Here is a 17,452-nt window from a genome sequence, read left to right on the forward strand (position 1 = left end):
TAGCTAATAAATCCATACTTGTGCAGTAAGGTTACTTTTTTTCTTACATGCCTTGTGAACTGAAAATAAGTCTTAAATTGGAGAAAACCTAAGTGAGCACATTCATCAACTGACATAATTTATTAGCATATATATAAAACTGAGGCAGAAAAATCCATTCTGCAATTGGCCAAATGTATAGTAGCATTCCTAGGGTTATGCATATAAAAAACAGATTAGATACATGTGGATTCATTCAACTTCAAGTAAACTTAAACATTTATGATGAAAAATATAAAGATTTAGCCAAAGGAAACTACTAATAAGGCCCAATTTAAATAATAATTTCTTGAATAATAACTAGATATGAACTGATTTGCAATGGCCAAGTCAGCATTCTTTGGATGCTGGAAGGGAGCCTTTCAAGCCTCCTCCTACCTGCCATTATCCGTGGCTCCTTTTTTTGATTAGTTAGCATGGCATAAAGTCATCATTGTGGTTTAACACATATGACGTCACACCAGGCTGGATAATCAAAAAGGGAGTTCCGGAGACGGGCTCACGCTGCTCCCATCCAGTGCCAAGTCAATACTCCAACATCACAAATTGATTTGCTCATTCCTATGAATAGCTCCTAAATCATAGGATGGAGAAACTTTAATTTTTTTTTAGGACTTAGCATAGGTGGACAAATAAAGCTATTGAAGTTGAAATTTACAACTTGAACTTATGAAAAATATTAAAAAATTTAGAGAACACATTGACCCAATATCAACGAAAACTGGAGCCACTTTTACCTAAATTGACCTGATGCTACTGCTGTTGGCCATATAGAGGTGACTTATCATGTCTTCTGGCAGGTCTGTATTAAAAAGTGTTTTGCACATGAAATTATTCTGGATCAAATCTTACACCTCTGTGTTGTGATGCTCTATTATTATTTCTCCTACAAATGTATCAAATCAGTTTTAAGGACATGTGACCTCTGCAGCCAATCACTGACTACAGTGGTGATGCATGATTTTAAATTGTGGCCACTGATTGGATGCAGTGGTCAGATAATATCTCTGCCAAAAGACAAAACCCAGACACCAGCGAGCACCCGACATCAGCAGCCACATACATATTATTTGTTAATATTAGTATAATAATAATAATAATACATATTATTAGTAATCCTTCGGGGAAAAAAGGACAATCCCTTTAAAGGGATATTTCCACCTGATATGACATACATAGGTCCTTCATTAGGTTGCTAATGCATAGCTCTCTCTGATAAAATCTATAGTATTCACCTAAAGTGCTTATTAGCTTCATGGCTTCTTTTTACAACCATGACTACTGTAATGGATCAATTTTTCGATGGACTAAAATGGTCCTTCTTGGACTCATTTGACGTGAAGGGTTGCAGAATTTTTACTGCTGGGATTGAGCTGCAGATTGTTTCATTCCTGTCAAAAATATTAGAAACCCAGAGCAGACCCTAACATTATAACAAAAAGAGCAAGTTCTGGTTGTATGAATTTTACATCGAACAGTCATGAATCTGCTCAATGTTAAGAATAAAGACTTACAATATCATAAGAGTTTCCAAGCTGCTGCAGATTTATGAAACATGATGCAAATTAAAGACAGCCACATATTAATAGTGTAATATCCTATGAATACAGCTCTCGGCCTCACTTACCTACACAACGAGGTGTTTTGTTATGATTGCTCCACGTGCCATCTGGCTGGCATACGGCCTGAATGAGCTCTTTGGATGATAACTTAAATCCATCATTACAAAAATAAGTGACACTTGTACCCACTAGGTAATCTGTTGCCAATATGCCTCCATATAAAGGAGCCTTTGGAATCCCGCATGAGATTGCTGCAAAGAAAATGCAACACTCATATGAGAATTACAAAACAGTAAGTGTATACAATCATTCACAAAATGGTAATAATATTCCATGAGATTTATACAAAAACAAGACTAAATTGAATTTGTGTTGAAAATTAGGTAATTCACTCGATCCGGCGATACAGTTTGCAATGTGATTTGTGCAAGTTGTCAAAAATGACCACGCTCAAAAGATTACATCAGCCACAGAAGGCTCAAATTACCTTAAGTGTGACAGCCTTTCCAATAATACAACTATCACATCACATAGTAAAGAACATAGCCAGTGTAAAAGCCGAGGCAGGGAATGCAGCACAGCAATCACGTTTTTTTGGGGGGGAATCTCTTTAGTAAGACGATGTTACAGCTCACAGCTCATCAATATAAATTGACAAAAAGCTAACAAACTGAATTTGCTGAACAGATAGTATGTGTGACAAACCAGCAGTGAAGAACCATTATCACACAGTTTGTGTAACCTCCTGATAAATCCATTTAATATATAGATAAGAAAAATTGCAAAAAGTAAAAAAAAAACTTCACTTTTAGCTTTAAATGCCAACCTGCTCTGAATATTTCAATGTTTTACTTCAGCATTGATCAGTGCTGTGATTGCCTAATTTACTTGTGAATACAAATCATTTCCATAGTATGTCTTTTAGATGTCAGCTTTCTATCTACCAGGCTTCACTCAAGGCTACCTAAAGGTAAGAATCTATTGTGGTCTAATGTATGCCTAGGTAATTCTCAAGGTAACCTTGAGAAAGGTGCCGGACCGATGTTGAAACGTGTTTGAACAATAAAAAACCATTTTGGAACCTAAAAGGCTTCTCATTTACCACAGCATTGCCCATTCACTAAGATATTGTCCTCTTTTTCTTATACTACTACTATAACTAAAGTATGCCATACTGTCATATATCTACTGATACGGTAGATAAGGACGCACGTCACTCCGTGGTGTAAAAATCAGGTGCTCAGATAGGATACCACTTAGTCTCATTGTGCTGTCTTTCTCCGATGACTGTTAAACTTCAGCAATTCATCTGATAAAGGTCGATGTTTATGACCGAAACGTAACTTTTTTTTGTGATTGCTTCACTAGTTAAATATACTCTACAAATCTGAAAGAGTGCCAAATTCCAGTTTTTATTTGTCATATCTACTGCTATGTGTCAATTAGAGTTGAGTACAGCAAAAATATATCATTATATCATGTTAGCCAGTAGTTAGAAAAATATTAAAATTTGAGAGTCCTCGGTGGTTGATAACTTTTAACGGTTTAACGAAAAGATGGTAACAAATAGCAAGCTTTCAAGACTACTTAAGTCTCTTTATCAGGCTCAGTATAACAGAACATCTGAAGAGTCACAAATTTATCCACAACAGGACACAGGAATAATGCAGTAAATAAGAAAAGTGATGGCAAAGAAGAGCTATCAATATGGGAAAGCAAAAACAGTTGTGTGTGGAAATATTGGAGAAGTTCATTGATAAGAAGTGTGAAAGTTTTATTGTCCTCTGATTGAGGACAATAAGACGATCATGTGGTGCAGAGTGCTCCTCGGTTTTTGAGCACTCTGAAACAGGTCTTTTTAGGACCCCAAGTCACCCATGATACGGCGCTCCAACTGCTGGCATTGACTCAGGGTTCGTCCATGGTCAGCCATTTTGCCGTCCACTTCCTGACATTAGCGTCTGAGCTGGAATGGTCGGATAAGGCCCTTATCCCGGTATTTTGGAGAGGGCTGGCTGACCATGTGAAGGACGCTTTGGCCACTAGGGAGATTCCCGCCACACTGGAGGAGCTCATAGCTCTATTAACCCGCATCGACCTTCGTTTTCACGAGCGAGGGTTGGAGCGAGCCAAGTGTAGGCAGAGGTTTCGGCTGGCTCCCACCTTTGCCAAACCTCAGGAATATCCGGTCCAGGCATCCGAGTCACATGAGGCCATAGAGGCGTTGCGTGTGGGATCTAAGTCCCGGTCCGCTCGTGCACCTATGGTTTGTCATGTTTGCCGGCAGTCAGGACATCTTGCCTCCAAGTGTTCTCAGCGGTCAGGGGAACGTCGGCATCTAGTGGTAGTTGGAGGAGGTACACTAGACATGGAGACGTTTTCCTCTAAATTGTCCTTCAAGGGGACAATAACCATAGGCCCATCCACTATTATGGTAGAGCTTTGCCTGGACTCCGGGGCGGAAGGCAATTTCATTTCATCTGCTTTCGCCCAGCATCACACAATACCCCTGGTGATGCTCACCAAACCTGTGACCGTTCGAGTGGTAAATGGGTCGACACTACCCTCACAGATTACACATCAGACCATTCCATTAACTCTTTCTATGTCTCCATCACATCAGGAGATTATCTCCCTATTAGTCATTCCTTAGGGAATTGATGAGGTCCTGTTGGGGATACCATGTCTTCGCTATCATTCTCCTCATATAGAGTGGTCCTCAGGGAGAATTTTTGGATGGAGTAAATCATGTGAGGGTAGATGTCAGAGGGAGTGCATTCAGGTTACTTCTACAGAGGTACCCGCAGATCTTTCCTCCCTCCCCAAGCACTATTGGTCCTATGCAAATGTGTTCTCCAAAAGGGCTGCAGAGACTCTTCCTCCTCACCACCCCTATGACTGTCCTATTGACCTCTTGCCTGGTGCAGAGCCTCCCCGGGGTCGAGTCTATCCGTTATCTCTCCCGGAGACGGAAGCAATGTCCCAGTACATTCAAGAGAATCTTGCAAGAGGATTCATTAGGAAGTCAGTGTCACCTGCAGGGGCTTGGTTCTTCTTTGTGCAGAAGAAGAATGGAGGAATACGTCCATGCATAGACTACAGGGGTCTGAACGCCATCACCGTTAAGAATAAATACCCACTACCCCTGATATCTGAGCTTTTTGATAGGCTACGGGGAGCAAGGGTATTTACTGTTGTGAATTTGATTCTGGGCTCCCCCGGTGGCCGCTTGTGGAATTGGACTTGTCATCCTCTTTCCTGTTTCACCTGATTCCATCAGTAGTGGGTGTCGCTATTTAAGCTCATTTCTCTGGTGGTTTCTTGCCGGTCAACAATGTTATCTGATGCCTCTCAGTGCTTGTTCCTGCTTCAAGACTACTACTAGATAAGTTGGACTTTTGTCCATGTTTTGTTTTGCCTATTTGTTCCAGTTCACAGCTGAAGTTTTGTTACTGTGTCTGGAAAGCTCTCGTTGATCAGGGATTGCTACTCTGGCGTTATGAGTTAATGCCAGAGTTTAAGGTAATCTCTGGATGGTGTTTTGTTAGTGTTTTTCTGCTGACCATGAAAGTATACTATCTGTCTTCTGCTATCTAGTAAGCGGACCTCAAATTTGCTAAGACTATTTTCCTGCTGCGTTTGTTGTTTCATCTGAACTCACCGTCATTATATGTGGGGGGCTACTGTCTTCTTTGGAATATTTCTCTAGAGGTGAGCCAGGTCTTATATTTCCCTCTGCTAGCTATTTAGGTCTTAGGCCAGAGCTGGGCATCTAGCGATAAATAGGAAATGCTACCTGGCTATTTCTAGTTGCGCGGCAGGCTTAGTTCATGGTCAGTATAGTTCCATCTTCCGAGAGCTTGTCCCTCTATAGGCTTGCTATGATCTCTGCCTGCAGAGATCATGACAGTTTGACCGGCCAGTAAAGTGTTAAAGACCCAGGTTGAGAAAGGAGAGCTATAAGAAGTCTGCTGAAATTTTTTTTTTTTTTTTCCTCCAGTCTGCCTTGCTGCAGTCTTTTCTCTCTCTCTCCTCCTAATCTCTGTATGCTCTGTGTGCACCTGACAATAATGGATCTCCAGAGTGTAACTGCGGGTTTGAATAATCTCATCACGAAAGTACAAAATTTACAAGATTTTGTGGTACATGCTCCGGTATCTGAGCCGAGAATTCCTTTGCCGGAGTTCTTCACAGGGAATAGAGCTAGCTTCCAGAATTTCCGAAATAATTGTAAGCTTTATTTGTCCCTGAAGTCTCGTTCAGCTGGAGACCCTGCTCAGCAGGTTAGGATTGTGATTTCCTTGCTCAGGGGTGACCCTCAAGATTGGGCCTTCTCATTGCCAGCAGGGGATCCTGCGTTACGCGATGTGGATGCGTTTTTTCTGGCCTTGGGCTTGCTTTATGAGGAACCTCATTTGGAACTTCAGGCAGAAAAAACTTTGATGGCACTATCTCAGGGGCAAGACGAAGCTGAAGTTTTCTGCCAAAAATTCCGTAAATGGTCTGTGCTTACTCAGTGGAATGAGTGCGCCTTGGCGGCAACTTTCAGAGAAGGTCTCTCTGATGCCGTTAAGGATGTTATGGTGGGGTTCCCTTTGCCTGCAGGTCTGAATGAGTCCATGACAATGGCTATTCAGATTGATAGGCGTCTGCGGGAGCGCAAACCGGTTCACCATCTGACGGTGTCTATGGAAAAGACGCCAGAAAGTATGCAGTGTGATAGAATTCTGTCCAGGAGCGAGCGACAGAATTTTAGACGGAAGAATGGATTGTGTTTCTATTGTGGGGATTCTACTCATGTTATATCAGCATGCTCTAGACGTACAAAGAAGCTTGATAAGTCTGTTTCCATTAGCACCATTCAGTCTAAGTTTATTTTGTCTGTAACCCTGATTTGCTCTTTGTCATCCATTGCCACGGACGCCTATGTTGACTCTGGCGCCGCTCTGAGTCTTATGGATTGGTCCTTTGCCAATCGTTGTGGTTTTGATTTAGAGCCTTTGGAGACTCTTATTCCTCTGAAGGGGATTGACTCCACCCCATTGGCTAATAATAAACCACAATACTGGACACAAGTAACCATGCGTATCAATCCGGATCACCAGGAGATTATTCGTTTCCTGGTGCTGTATAATTTACATGACGATTTGGTACTGGGATTGCCATGGTTGCAGTCTCACAACCCAGTCTTGGACTGGAGAGCAATGTCTGTGTTGAGCTGGGCATGTAAGGGTATTCATGGGGACGTACCTTTGGTTTCTATTTCGTCGTCCATTCCCTCTGAAGTCCCTGAGTTCCTCTCTGATTATCAAGACGTCTTTGACGAACCCAAGCTTGGGTCGTTACCTCCGCACCGTGAGTGCGATTGTGCCATAGATTTGATACCGGGTTGTAAATATCCAAAGGGTCGTTTGTTTAATTTGTCTGTGCCGGAACATGCTGCTATGCGGGAATATATAAAGGAGTCTTTGGAAAAGGGACATATTCGTCCATCTTCTTCTCCCTTGGGAGCTGGGTTTTTCTTTGTCTCAAAAAAAGACGGCTCTTTGAGACCATGTATTGATTATCGGCTTCTGAATAAGATCACTGTTAAGTATCAATACCCATTGCCATTGCTTACTGATTTGTTTGCTCGTATAGAGGGTGCTAAGTGGTTCTCTAAAATTGATCTTCGTGGGGCGTATAATTTGGTGCGGATCAGGCAGGGGGATGAGTGGAAGACCGCATTTAATACGCCCGAGGGCCACTTTGAGTATTTGGTCATGCCTTTTGGTCTTTCTAATGCCCCTTCAGTTTTCCAGTCTTTTATGCATGATATTTTCCGCGATTTTCTGGATAAATTTATGATAATATATCTGGATGATATTCTGATTTTTTCTGATGACTGGGACTCTCATGTCCAGCAGGTCAGGAGAGTTTTTCAGGTTCTGCGGTCTAATTCTTTATGTGTGAAGGGGTCTAAGTGCGTTTTTGGGGTCCAGAAAATTTCCTTTTTGGGGTATATTTTTTCTCCCTCTTCCATTGAGATGGATCCCGTCAAGGTGCAAGCTATTTGTGACTGGACTCAGCCCTCCTCTCTTAAGGGTCTTCAGAGATTTTTGGGCTTTGCCAACTTTTACCGCCGATTTATTGCTGGTTTTTCGGATGTCGTTAAACCACTGACTGATTTGACCAGACAAGGCGCTGATGTTGCTAATTGGTCCCCTCATGCTGTAGAGGCCTTTCAGGAGCTTAAGCGCCGTTTTGCCTCTGCCCCTGTGTTGCGTCAGCCTGATGTGAATCTGCCTTTTCAGGTTGAGGTTGACGCTTCGGAGATCGGAGCTGGGGCAGTGTTGTCGCAGAAAGGTTCCGACTGCTCCGTCATTAGGCCTTGTGCCTTCTTTTCTCGCAAATTTTCGCCCGCAGAGCGGAATTATGATGTTGGGAATCGGGAGCTTTTGGCCATGAAGTGGGCGTTTGAGGAGTGGCGCCATTGGCTCGAGGGGGCTAGACATCAGGTGGTGGTATTGACTGACCACAAAAATTTGATTTATCTTGAGACTGCCAGACGCCTGAATCCTAGACAGGCGCGCTGGTCTTTATTTTTTTCTCGCTTTAATTTTGTGGTGTCATACCTACCGGGTTCTAAGAATGTTAAGGCAGATGCCCTTTCTAGGAGTTTTGACCCGGACTCTCCTGGTAATTCTGAACCCACAGGTATCCTTAGGGAGGGAGTAATTTTGTCGGCCGTTTCTCCTGATCTGCGGCGGTCCTTGCAAGAGTTTCAGGCGGATAGACTGGATCGTTGTCCGCCTGATAGACTGTTTGTTCCGGATGATTGGACCAGCAGAGTCATCTCTGAGGTACATTCTTCTGCATTGGCAGGTCATCCCGGAATTTTTGGTACCAGGGATTTGGTGGCAAGATCCTTCTGGTGGCCTTCTCTGTCACGAGATGTGCGAGTCTTTGTGCAGTCATGTGACGTTTGTGCTCGGGCCAAGTCTTGTAGTTCTCGGGCTAGCGGACTGCTGTTGCCCTTGCCTATTCCTAAGAGGCCTTGGACACACATCTCGATGGATTTTATTTCAGATCTGCCTGTTTCCCAGAAGATGTCTGTCATCTGGGTGGTCTGTGACCGTTTCTCTAAAATGGTCCATTTGGTTCCTCTGCCCAAGTTGCCTTCTTCTTCTGAGTTGGTTCCTCTGTTTTTTCAGAATGTTGTCCGATTGCACGGTATTCCTGAGAATATTGTTTCTGACAGAGGTACCCAATTTGTGTCTAGATTTTGGCGGGCATTCTGTGCTAGGATGGGCATAGATTTGTCTTTTTCGTCTGCTTTTCACCCTCAGACTAATGGCCAGACCGAGCGGACTAATCAGACCCTTGAGACATATCTGAGGTGTTTTGTCTCTGCTGACCAGGATGATTGGGTTGCTTTTTTGCCATTGGCAGAGTTCGCCCTCAATAATCGGGCCAGTTCTTCCACCTTGGTGTCCCCGTTTTTCTGTAATTCGGGGTTTCACCCTCGATTTTCCTCCGGTCAGGTGGAATCCTCGGATTGTCCTGGAGTGGATGCGGTGGTAGAGAGATTGCATCACATTTGGGGGCAGGTTATGGACAATTTGAAGTTGTCCCAGGAGAAGACTCAGCGTTTTGCCAACCGTCATCGTCGTGTTGGTTCTCGGCTTTGTGTTGGAGATTTAGTGTGGTTGTCTTCTCGTTTTGTCCCTATGAGGGTCTCTTCTCCTAAGTTTAAACCTCGGTTCATCGGCCCTTATAGAATATTGGAGATTCTTAATCCTGTTTCTTTCCGTTTGGACCTCCCTGCGTCCTTTTCCATTCATAACGTTTTTCATCGGTTGTTATTGCGCAGGTATGAGGTACCTGTTGTACCTTCAGTTGAGCCTCCTGCTCCGGTGTTGGTTGAGGGTGAGTTGGAGTACGTTGTGGAGAAAATTTTGGACTCTCGTGTTTCCAGACGGAAACTCCAGTATCTGGTCAACTGGAAGGGTTACGGCCAGGAGGATAATTCTTGGGTCAATGCATCTGATGTTCATGCTTCTGATCTTGTTCGTGCCTTCCATAGGGCTCATCCTGGTCGCCCTGGTGGATCTGGTGAGGGTTCGGTGCCCCCTCCTTGAGGGGGGGGTACTGTTGTGAATTTGATTCTGGGCTCCCCCGGTGGCCGCTTGTGGAATTGGACTTGTCATCCTCTTTCCTGTTTCACCTGATTCCATCAGTAGTGGGTGTCGCTATTTAAGCTCATTTCTCTGGTGGTTTCTTGCCGGTCAACAATGTTATCTGATGCCTCTCAGTGCTTGTTCCTGCTTCAAGACTACTACTAGATAAGTTGGACTTTTGTCCATGTTTTGTTTTGCCTATTTGTTCCAGTTCACAGCTGAAGTTTTGTTACTGTGTCTGGAAAGCTCTCGTTGATCAGGGATTGCTACTCTGGCGTTATGAGTTAATGCCAGAGTTTAAGGTAATCTCTGGATGGTGTTTTGTTAGTGTTTTTCTGCTGACCATGAAAGTATACTATCTGTCTTCTGCTATCTAGTAAGCGGACCTCAAATTTGCTAAGACTATTTTCCTGCTGCGTTTGTTGTTTCATCTGAACTCACCGTCATTATATGTGGGGGGCTACTGTCTTCTTTGGAATATTTCTCTAGAGGTGAGCCAGGTCTTATATTTCCCTCTGCTAGCTATTTAGGTCTTAGGCCAGAGCTGGGCATCTAGCGATAAATAGGAAATGCTACCTGGCTATTTCTAGTTGCGCGGCAGGCTTAGTTCATGGTCAGTATAGTTCCATCTTCCGAGAGCTTGTCCCTCTATAGGCTTGCTATGATCTCTGCCTGCAGAGATCATGACAATTTACTAAGCTAGATCTGCGGGGTGCTTACATCCTGATTTGCATCCATGAGGGGGACGAATGGAAGATGGCTTTTAACACCAGGGATGGGCACTATGAATATCTGGTGATGCCCTTCGGGCTCTGTAATGCCCCAGCCATTTTCCAAGACTTTGTGAACGACATCTTCCGGGAGATGCTCACCACCTCGGTCATAGTCTATCTGGATGATATTCTCATCTACTCTCCAGATATTGACTCCCATCGGATAGAGGTTCGCAAAGTTTTTGACCTCTTATGGGCAAACTCCCTCTACGCCAAGTTGGAGAAGTGTGTGTTTGAGCAGGAGTCCTTGCCTTTCCTTGGCTATATCATCTCTGCCCAGGGATTGGCTATGGATCCTGCCAAGCTACAGGCTGTGATGGACTGGCAAGAACCCCATTTTCTTAAAGCGGTGCAGCACTTTATGGGGTTCATTAATTACTATCGCCAGTTCATCCCACACTTCTCAACTTTGGTAGCTCCCTTGGTTGCCCAAAGTGAGCAAATCCCAAGTTGTGGTCGGAGGAGGACTCCAAGGCCTTTCTCTTGATTAAGTCACACTTCGCTAGTGCTCCCATCCTACATTGCCCCGATGTAGATAAGCCATTTATTATGGAGGTGGATGCCTCATCCGTTGGTGCTGGAGCAGTCCTCTTCCAAAAGGATGCTCAAGGTCGGAAGTATCCTTGCTTCTTCTTCTCCAAGACTTTTTCACCAGCGGAGAGGAATTATTCCATCGGGGACAGGGAGTTGCTAGCCATGAAGTTGTCTTTCTCAGAGTGGAGACACCTCTAGGAGGGAGCTCGTTTTCCCTTCCAAGTGTTCACAGACCACAAGAACTTGGTGTACTTACAGACGGCCCAGCGGCTGAATTCTCACCAGGCTAGATGGTCCCTGTTCTTCTCCCGGTTCCATTTTACTCTCCATTTTCTCTCGGGAGAAGAACATTTGTGCCGACGCTCTCTCTCGCTCCATAGTGTCATTTGAAGAGGAGGAGCCTCGGCTTATTGTCCCTTCTGAGAGCCTGAGAACTGTGGCTCTGGTTTCGCTAGAGTCTGTGCCCCCAGGCAAGACTTTCGTTCCATCTAATTTGCTACCAGAAGTTCTCTCTTGGGCTCACTTGCCCAGGGTGGGTGGACATTTTGGGACCAAGAGGACATCAGAGCTTTTGGCGAGGACATACTGGTGGCCGCATATGGCCCGTGACGTCAGGGACTATATTCAGGCTTGTGTCTCCTGCGCCAAGAATCGGTCTCCTCGGCAACGGCCTGCTGGGCAACTTTACCCCCTGCCGGTGGCAGACAGGCCCTGGGAGATGGTCGGGATGGACTTCGTGGTGGGCTTACCCAAGTCTCGTAACTGCACCATTATCTGGGTTGTCACCAATCATTTCTCTAAGATGGTGCACTTGGTGCCGCTTCCACGGTTACCTTCTGCACGGGCCTTGGCGGCGTTGTTCATTAAACATATTTTCTGTTTACATGGCATGCCTGATAAAATTGTCAGTGACCGGGGTCCCAAGTTTGCATCTCGGTTTTGGAGAGAGCTCTGTCATTTACTCAGCTGTTATGGCTGGACCTGGTGGTTAGGAGCACCGGGAATGACCTGATAGTCAAAACTGCAAAATAGAACGAGCTCTGGGAAGTGGGAGCTCTGCTGACCGCAGCCCTAATCTATTATCACACACACTAGAATTAGCCATGGATCGTACCTGACTCTGCCTAGACGACTCTTCACAGCCTGAGAGGTAACTATCCCTAAAGAGAAATATAGCCTCACCTTGCCTCAGAGAAATTCCCCAAAGGAAAAGAGCAGCCCCCCACATATATTGACTGTGAGTTAAGAGGAAGGCACAAACACAGGAATGAGACAGGTTTCAGCAAAGGAGGCCCGACTTACTAAATAGACCGAAGATAGATAAAGGAATCTTTGCGGTCAGCACAAAAAACTATAAAAAGCCACGCAGAGTGAGCAAGAAACCCCCTGCGCCGACTCACGGCGTGTTAGGTGCCACTCTGCAACCCAGAGCTTCCAGCTAGCGAGACAATATCATGATAGCCAGCTGGACAAAACTTAGCAGGTACTCAGAAATATATTCAGCACACAAATGAACAACAAATGAGCTTAACAGGGACTTAGCTTCTGCTGAAGTAGACAGGTCATCAGGAGATCCAAGTGAGATCTGAACCAGTACAGATACATTGACAACTGGCATCAGGTAACGATCTGAGCAGAGTTAAATAGAGGAACCAGCCCAGTCTTAAACGATGCAGCTGAGGAAGCCACCTCCAGACCAGCAGCTCCACTTTCAGCCACCAGAGGGAACCCACGGACAGAACTCACAGAAATACCATTCCTGACCACAGGAGGGAGCTCGAGAACAGAGTTCACAACACTCAGCATACAACTAAATCTTTCCTCTGCATATCATCCCGAGACGAATGGGTTGGTAGAGAGGGCCAACCAGACTCTGGTGACATATTTGCGACATTTTGTCTCTGCTAGGCAGGATGACTGGGCATCTTTGCTACCTTGGACAGAATTTGCTCTGAACAACACTGTAGCCGATTCCACTGGGCAGACTCCTTTTCTCCTTAATTACAGCCAGCATCCGCGTGTCCCTATGCCCATGCCCTTGTCATCCACTGATTCCAGGGTGGCAGACTGGGCAGTGGAGGCACGTGATATTTAGGACTGCACACAGGATGCCATTTGGGCTTCCAAGGAGAGAATGAGGGTTTCTGCCAATGCTCACCGGTGCCCCGCTCCGACCTTTGCTCCTGGCGATTTAGTGTGGCTCTCCGCCCGTGACATCAGGCTGCGAGTTGAGTCCACTAAGTTTGTGCCTCGCTACATTGGTCCTTTCAAGGTTCTGGAACAGGTTAACCCTGTGGTCTACCATTTGGCTAGTCCTCCACGCCTTGGTATCACCGACACCTTACACGTTTCCCTCTTAAAGCCCGTCTATATGTCCCGGTTTTCTGAGTCATCTGCCGGGACATCGGGTTCGTCCACGGATGAGTATGAGGTGAATGCTATCGTGGGATGCAAGGTAGTACGTGGCAAAAAATACTATCTGGTGGACTGGAAGGGCCACGGCCCTGAGGACAGAACCTGGGAACCTGTAGAGAACATTCGGGCTCCGCTGCTCATTGCAGCCTTTGAGCGTAGCGAGGCCCAGGGAGGGAGGGCCCTAGGAGGGGGGGTAATGTTAGGAGTCGAGTTCCCACTGCTGTGCAGGGGGAATCTCGAACCATGTCTGCTGCGGTGTGTCATTCTGCATCAGCTGCAGTGGAGCCTGCTCAGCGGAGACATCAGTCCCAGCATCTTGCTCAGTCTCACTCTGTGCAAAGGGTTACTGCTGCTTTTCCAGCTTCTGCCATGGAAGCCAGTGCTGGGCAGCGGCGAGCAGATGCTTTTGGGACTAAGTCCTGCTTTTCCCCTTCTGAGCATGCCCAGGGCAAGATCTTCCATTGGAGATCGAGGGTCACATGCTCAGATACTGCAGCAGATCCCATTGGTCCTCCAGGAAGGTTCTGAAGGTGCTCAACTTCTGTGGCAGCCTCCCATTTGTCCTTCTGGGAAGGTCCTGTACATGCTGCAGCTATAAGAGGTTTGCATGGCCGCACAGCCATGCGCTAGTATACACTTATTTATGTGTGTTGTGAGTGAAAGTCACTCTTAATCATCCCCTCCCTTGTGTTTGAATGCTCGCGTAAGGAGGATGATTGTAATCTAGCGCCCGACTAGTAACCAACACTGGTACACAAACAGCGTCTATTGCTGTGACCGCCAGTGCAGCGCCGTGCGCTATCACCACGCTTTCCAAATCCAAGTCTGGGTAGTCAGTGGCGTCCGCCAGTGCGGCATCGCATGCACTCTCGTGCTATTTAATTATTAGTTTTGTTACGTGCGGTACTGCGGCCCTGTGACGCAACAGGGTTCGCCTATTTCACACAGGGTGAAGCTAACCAGTGTGTATCCTCTTTGTACCACCATATAGTCCGTCATTGCTTAGCAGCAGGTTCCATCTCTGCACGGTGGACCCCGGGCTGCGAACGCACCTTATTCCTTTTCTCTAATTATTTGGTGCGTTCCGTTAGCCCTAACAGACACCTCATTTTTGTCCATGTCCCGAAGTATGGTATAAAGGATTATCACACTTTTTTTGAACTAGTGAGTGCCGCATATTCCTCCCACTGTTATACGTTTTGTATATTTCTATGTGAGCAACTAACACTGTTCAATGAACTGCTCCAGCTCTCTGCTTATCGGTATACCATCCCTCCACAGGAATCATTTGCTAGTGCCATTATTTTTCTATAATTTCATGTTTATGATGCTGGTATTGAAAGGTAGTTTCACATCCCAAAGAAACAGAAAAATGTGTGAATACAAACTTACGATGTCCTTTGACACATTCATAACAGGAATGAATGAGTTGCATGGATTTATGTCTTTTGACATGAATTACAGAATGTGCTCCTCAGACCTTGTGGGGGCATCACAAGCCCTGGAATTGATCTCAGTCAGAGGACAATAAAATGTTCTCACTTCTTATATATGAACTCCTCCAATATTTACTGCCACAACTGATTCTCTCCTTCCCACACTGATAGTTCTGCTTCACAACACTTGTATTATTTCTGCACTATTCCTGTGTCCTGCTGTATATAAATATGTGACTATTCAGAATCCTTGTTATTCTATGTCTGATGGAGAGTCCTCAGTAATCTAGAAAGCTTGTAATTTGTTATCATCTTTTCAGTTAGCCATTAAAAGGTATTAACCACTGAGTACTCTCAAATTCTCAAATTTTAATATTTTTGGAGTAAAAAGATTTGCAAGATCTGGGCCCAGCAGCCATGTTAGTAGTCTATGACCACTACAGAGACTCTCCTACTACTGTACCTGGGCCATGCCCAATGTATCTTCTGATTAGTATTCTGCCACAACATCATTATTTTGTTGCACAAAACAAGCATAATGTTGTGGCAGTCTTCTAATCAGAAGATGAGCTGGGATTTCACTGGTAGTTGGAGGCTTAAAGAGCTCTGGTCAGGTGGTCAAGGACTATCGACTTGGCCATTGGACAAGGACCTGAGAATTAATTTGCTCAACTCTAGTGTTAACATACTCTTTCATGCAGTATTGAAAAGCGTAATCATACATTTAATATTAGTCAAATAGCCACAAATGTAACTGTATGGCTTACGTTAGTGGCCACATATTTAGCAGAAGTTACAATATTTTCTAGGTATGTTTTGCGGAAGTTTATGGATAGACCTTCACAATACCAATGTGAAAGCCATTAAGTGTTGACTGTGATTTTGAAGCAATGGAGACATATGGTCACGATTTCGCTCCAGACATACAGTAGAATAACTTTACTAGGCTTGTAATAAATTATCTCCATAAAAAGCTTCAGATAAGACAACTAATTTAACAAAATTGTAAATCTATGCACATTTGATACATTTCTGGCACAGCTCCTCCACATGCTGATCCAGCCTTTGTTCCACTTCCCTTCCCGTGTCTTGTACTTTTGCAACCTGACCAAGCAATAGCCCTTAAGTTTGTGAAGTGTATCAAGCATTGTTCTCCTTAATTGATTTGATTCACCTAAATGCATTATCTCTCGAGGGCTTCTTTGCAAATGTCAAACAAATCAGGATCCCATGAATTCAACTATAATTCCAACTATCTCGTTAACATCTTAATTTGTATGATAAACTGCGTAATAAGATCGTTGACTGTAACTAAGTATAGAGTGTGCAGAATGTTTCTAGAACCATACTGATATAATTAGAAGCCTAGAAATGACATATGGACCTGCACAGGCTTTTATTATAGCAATTGCACTTATTTTCTATGTACGTAAGAAGTAAGGTTAATAATTTCTGTGGATTGTTTTCTCATCTTTCCTACCAGTAATAGCTGCTTTTTTAAATGAATTTTAGCTTAACGGTCAGTGATTGCATCACTATCAAATCATACAATTTGATTGATTTGACTCAGTTCACCGAAGGCCTGTTTAAATGTCAAATCTCTGGCAGATACCCATGAGCCAACATTGTCTGTAGTATATGCTCTGAATTTTAACCAAAAACGCCATACACATAGAACGTTTATTTCTTCACAAGGAGGCATTACTTTGGTGGTAATGGCTCACTATGAGGCGTAAAACTTGCTGGTCATATTCAAGGTGAGACATGGTATTTTTAAGCAGCAAACAACTAAGGGAATGTTTTTGTAATAGTCAATGCGGTCTAGCTTTTTCCAGAAGTGGCAAATGCATATAGACTAGAGAGCTGGTTACATCCACTGCACAGGCTTGTAGGGCTCTCAGTTTGGTCGTCCCTCACTACACATTTTCTATCAACCAGCAATGCTTTTCTTTCAACCCCATACCCATGTCCCTGGAGGAAGGAAGTCAATCTCAGGCGTCTGCTTCAATCCTTCCTTCGAGACTCTAATCGGGAGCTTTAACTCTGCTCTCCCACTCTAGTCACCTTGGGACCATCTCTTGGATTTTTTCTCAACTCACAATAATTGAAGCCTTCTTGCTTTACACATGTGCACACTACTGCAACTAAAGGTACCTTCACACGAAATGACTTTGTAACGATATCGCTAGCGATCCGTGACGTTGCAGCGTCCTGGCTAGCGATATCGTTTAGTTTGACAGGCAGCAGCGATCAGGATCCTGCTGTGATGTCGCTGGTCGCTGAATAAAGTTCAGAACTTTATTTGGTCGTCCGATCGCCGTGTATCCTTGTGTTTGACAGCAAAAGCAACGATAACAGCGATATTTTACACTGGTAACCAGGGTAAACATCGGGTTACCAGTGTAAAATGTAAAAAAAACAAACAGTACATACTTACATTCGCATCCCCCGCCATCTGCTTCCCACACTGACTGAGCGCCGGCCGTAAAATGAAAGCACAGCACAGCGGTGATGTCACCGCTGTGCCCTGCTAC

General features: G+C 44.6%; 1 protein-coding gene across 7 annotated transcripts in view; it reads right to left on the minus strand.

The window, feature by feature from the left end:
• The window catches only part of CSMD3 (CUB and Sushi multiple domains 3), a 1,888,113-nt gene that overhangs the window by 186,632 nt on the left and 1,684,029 nt on the right, over window positions 1-17,452 (minus strand). For all 7 annotated transcript variants that reach the window (XM_077271102.1, XM_077271099.1, XM_077271098.1 and 4 more), the window contains one exon: window positions 1,667-1,852. In XM_077271102.1, the coding sequence (XP_077127217.1) occupies window positions 1,667-1,852 (186 nt within the window). The remainder of the gene's footprint in view (window positions 1-1,666; window positions 1,853-17,452) is intronic.

The sequence above is a fragment of the Ranitomeya variabilis genome, chromosome 6 (genome assembly GCF_051348905.1).
Source record: "Ranitomeya variabilis isolate aRanVar5 chromosome 6, aRanVar5.hap1, whole genome shotgun sequence".
Taxonomy (NCBI): Eukaryota; Metazoa; Chordata; class Amphibia; order Anura; family Dendrobatidae; genus Ranitomeya; species Ranitomeya variabilis.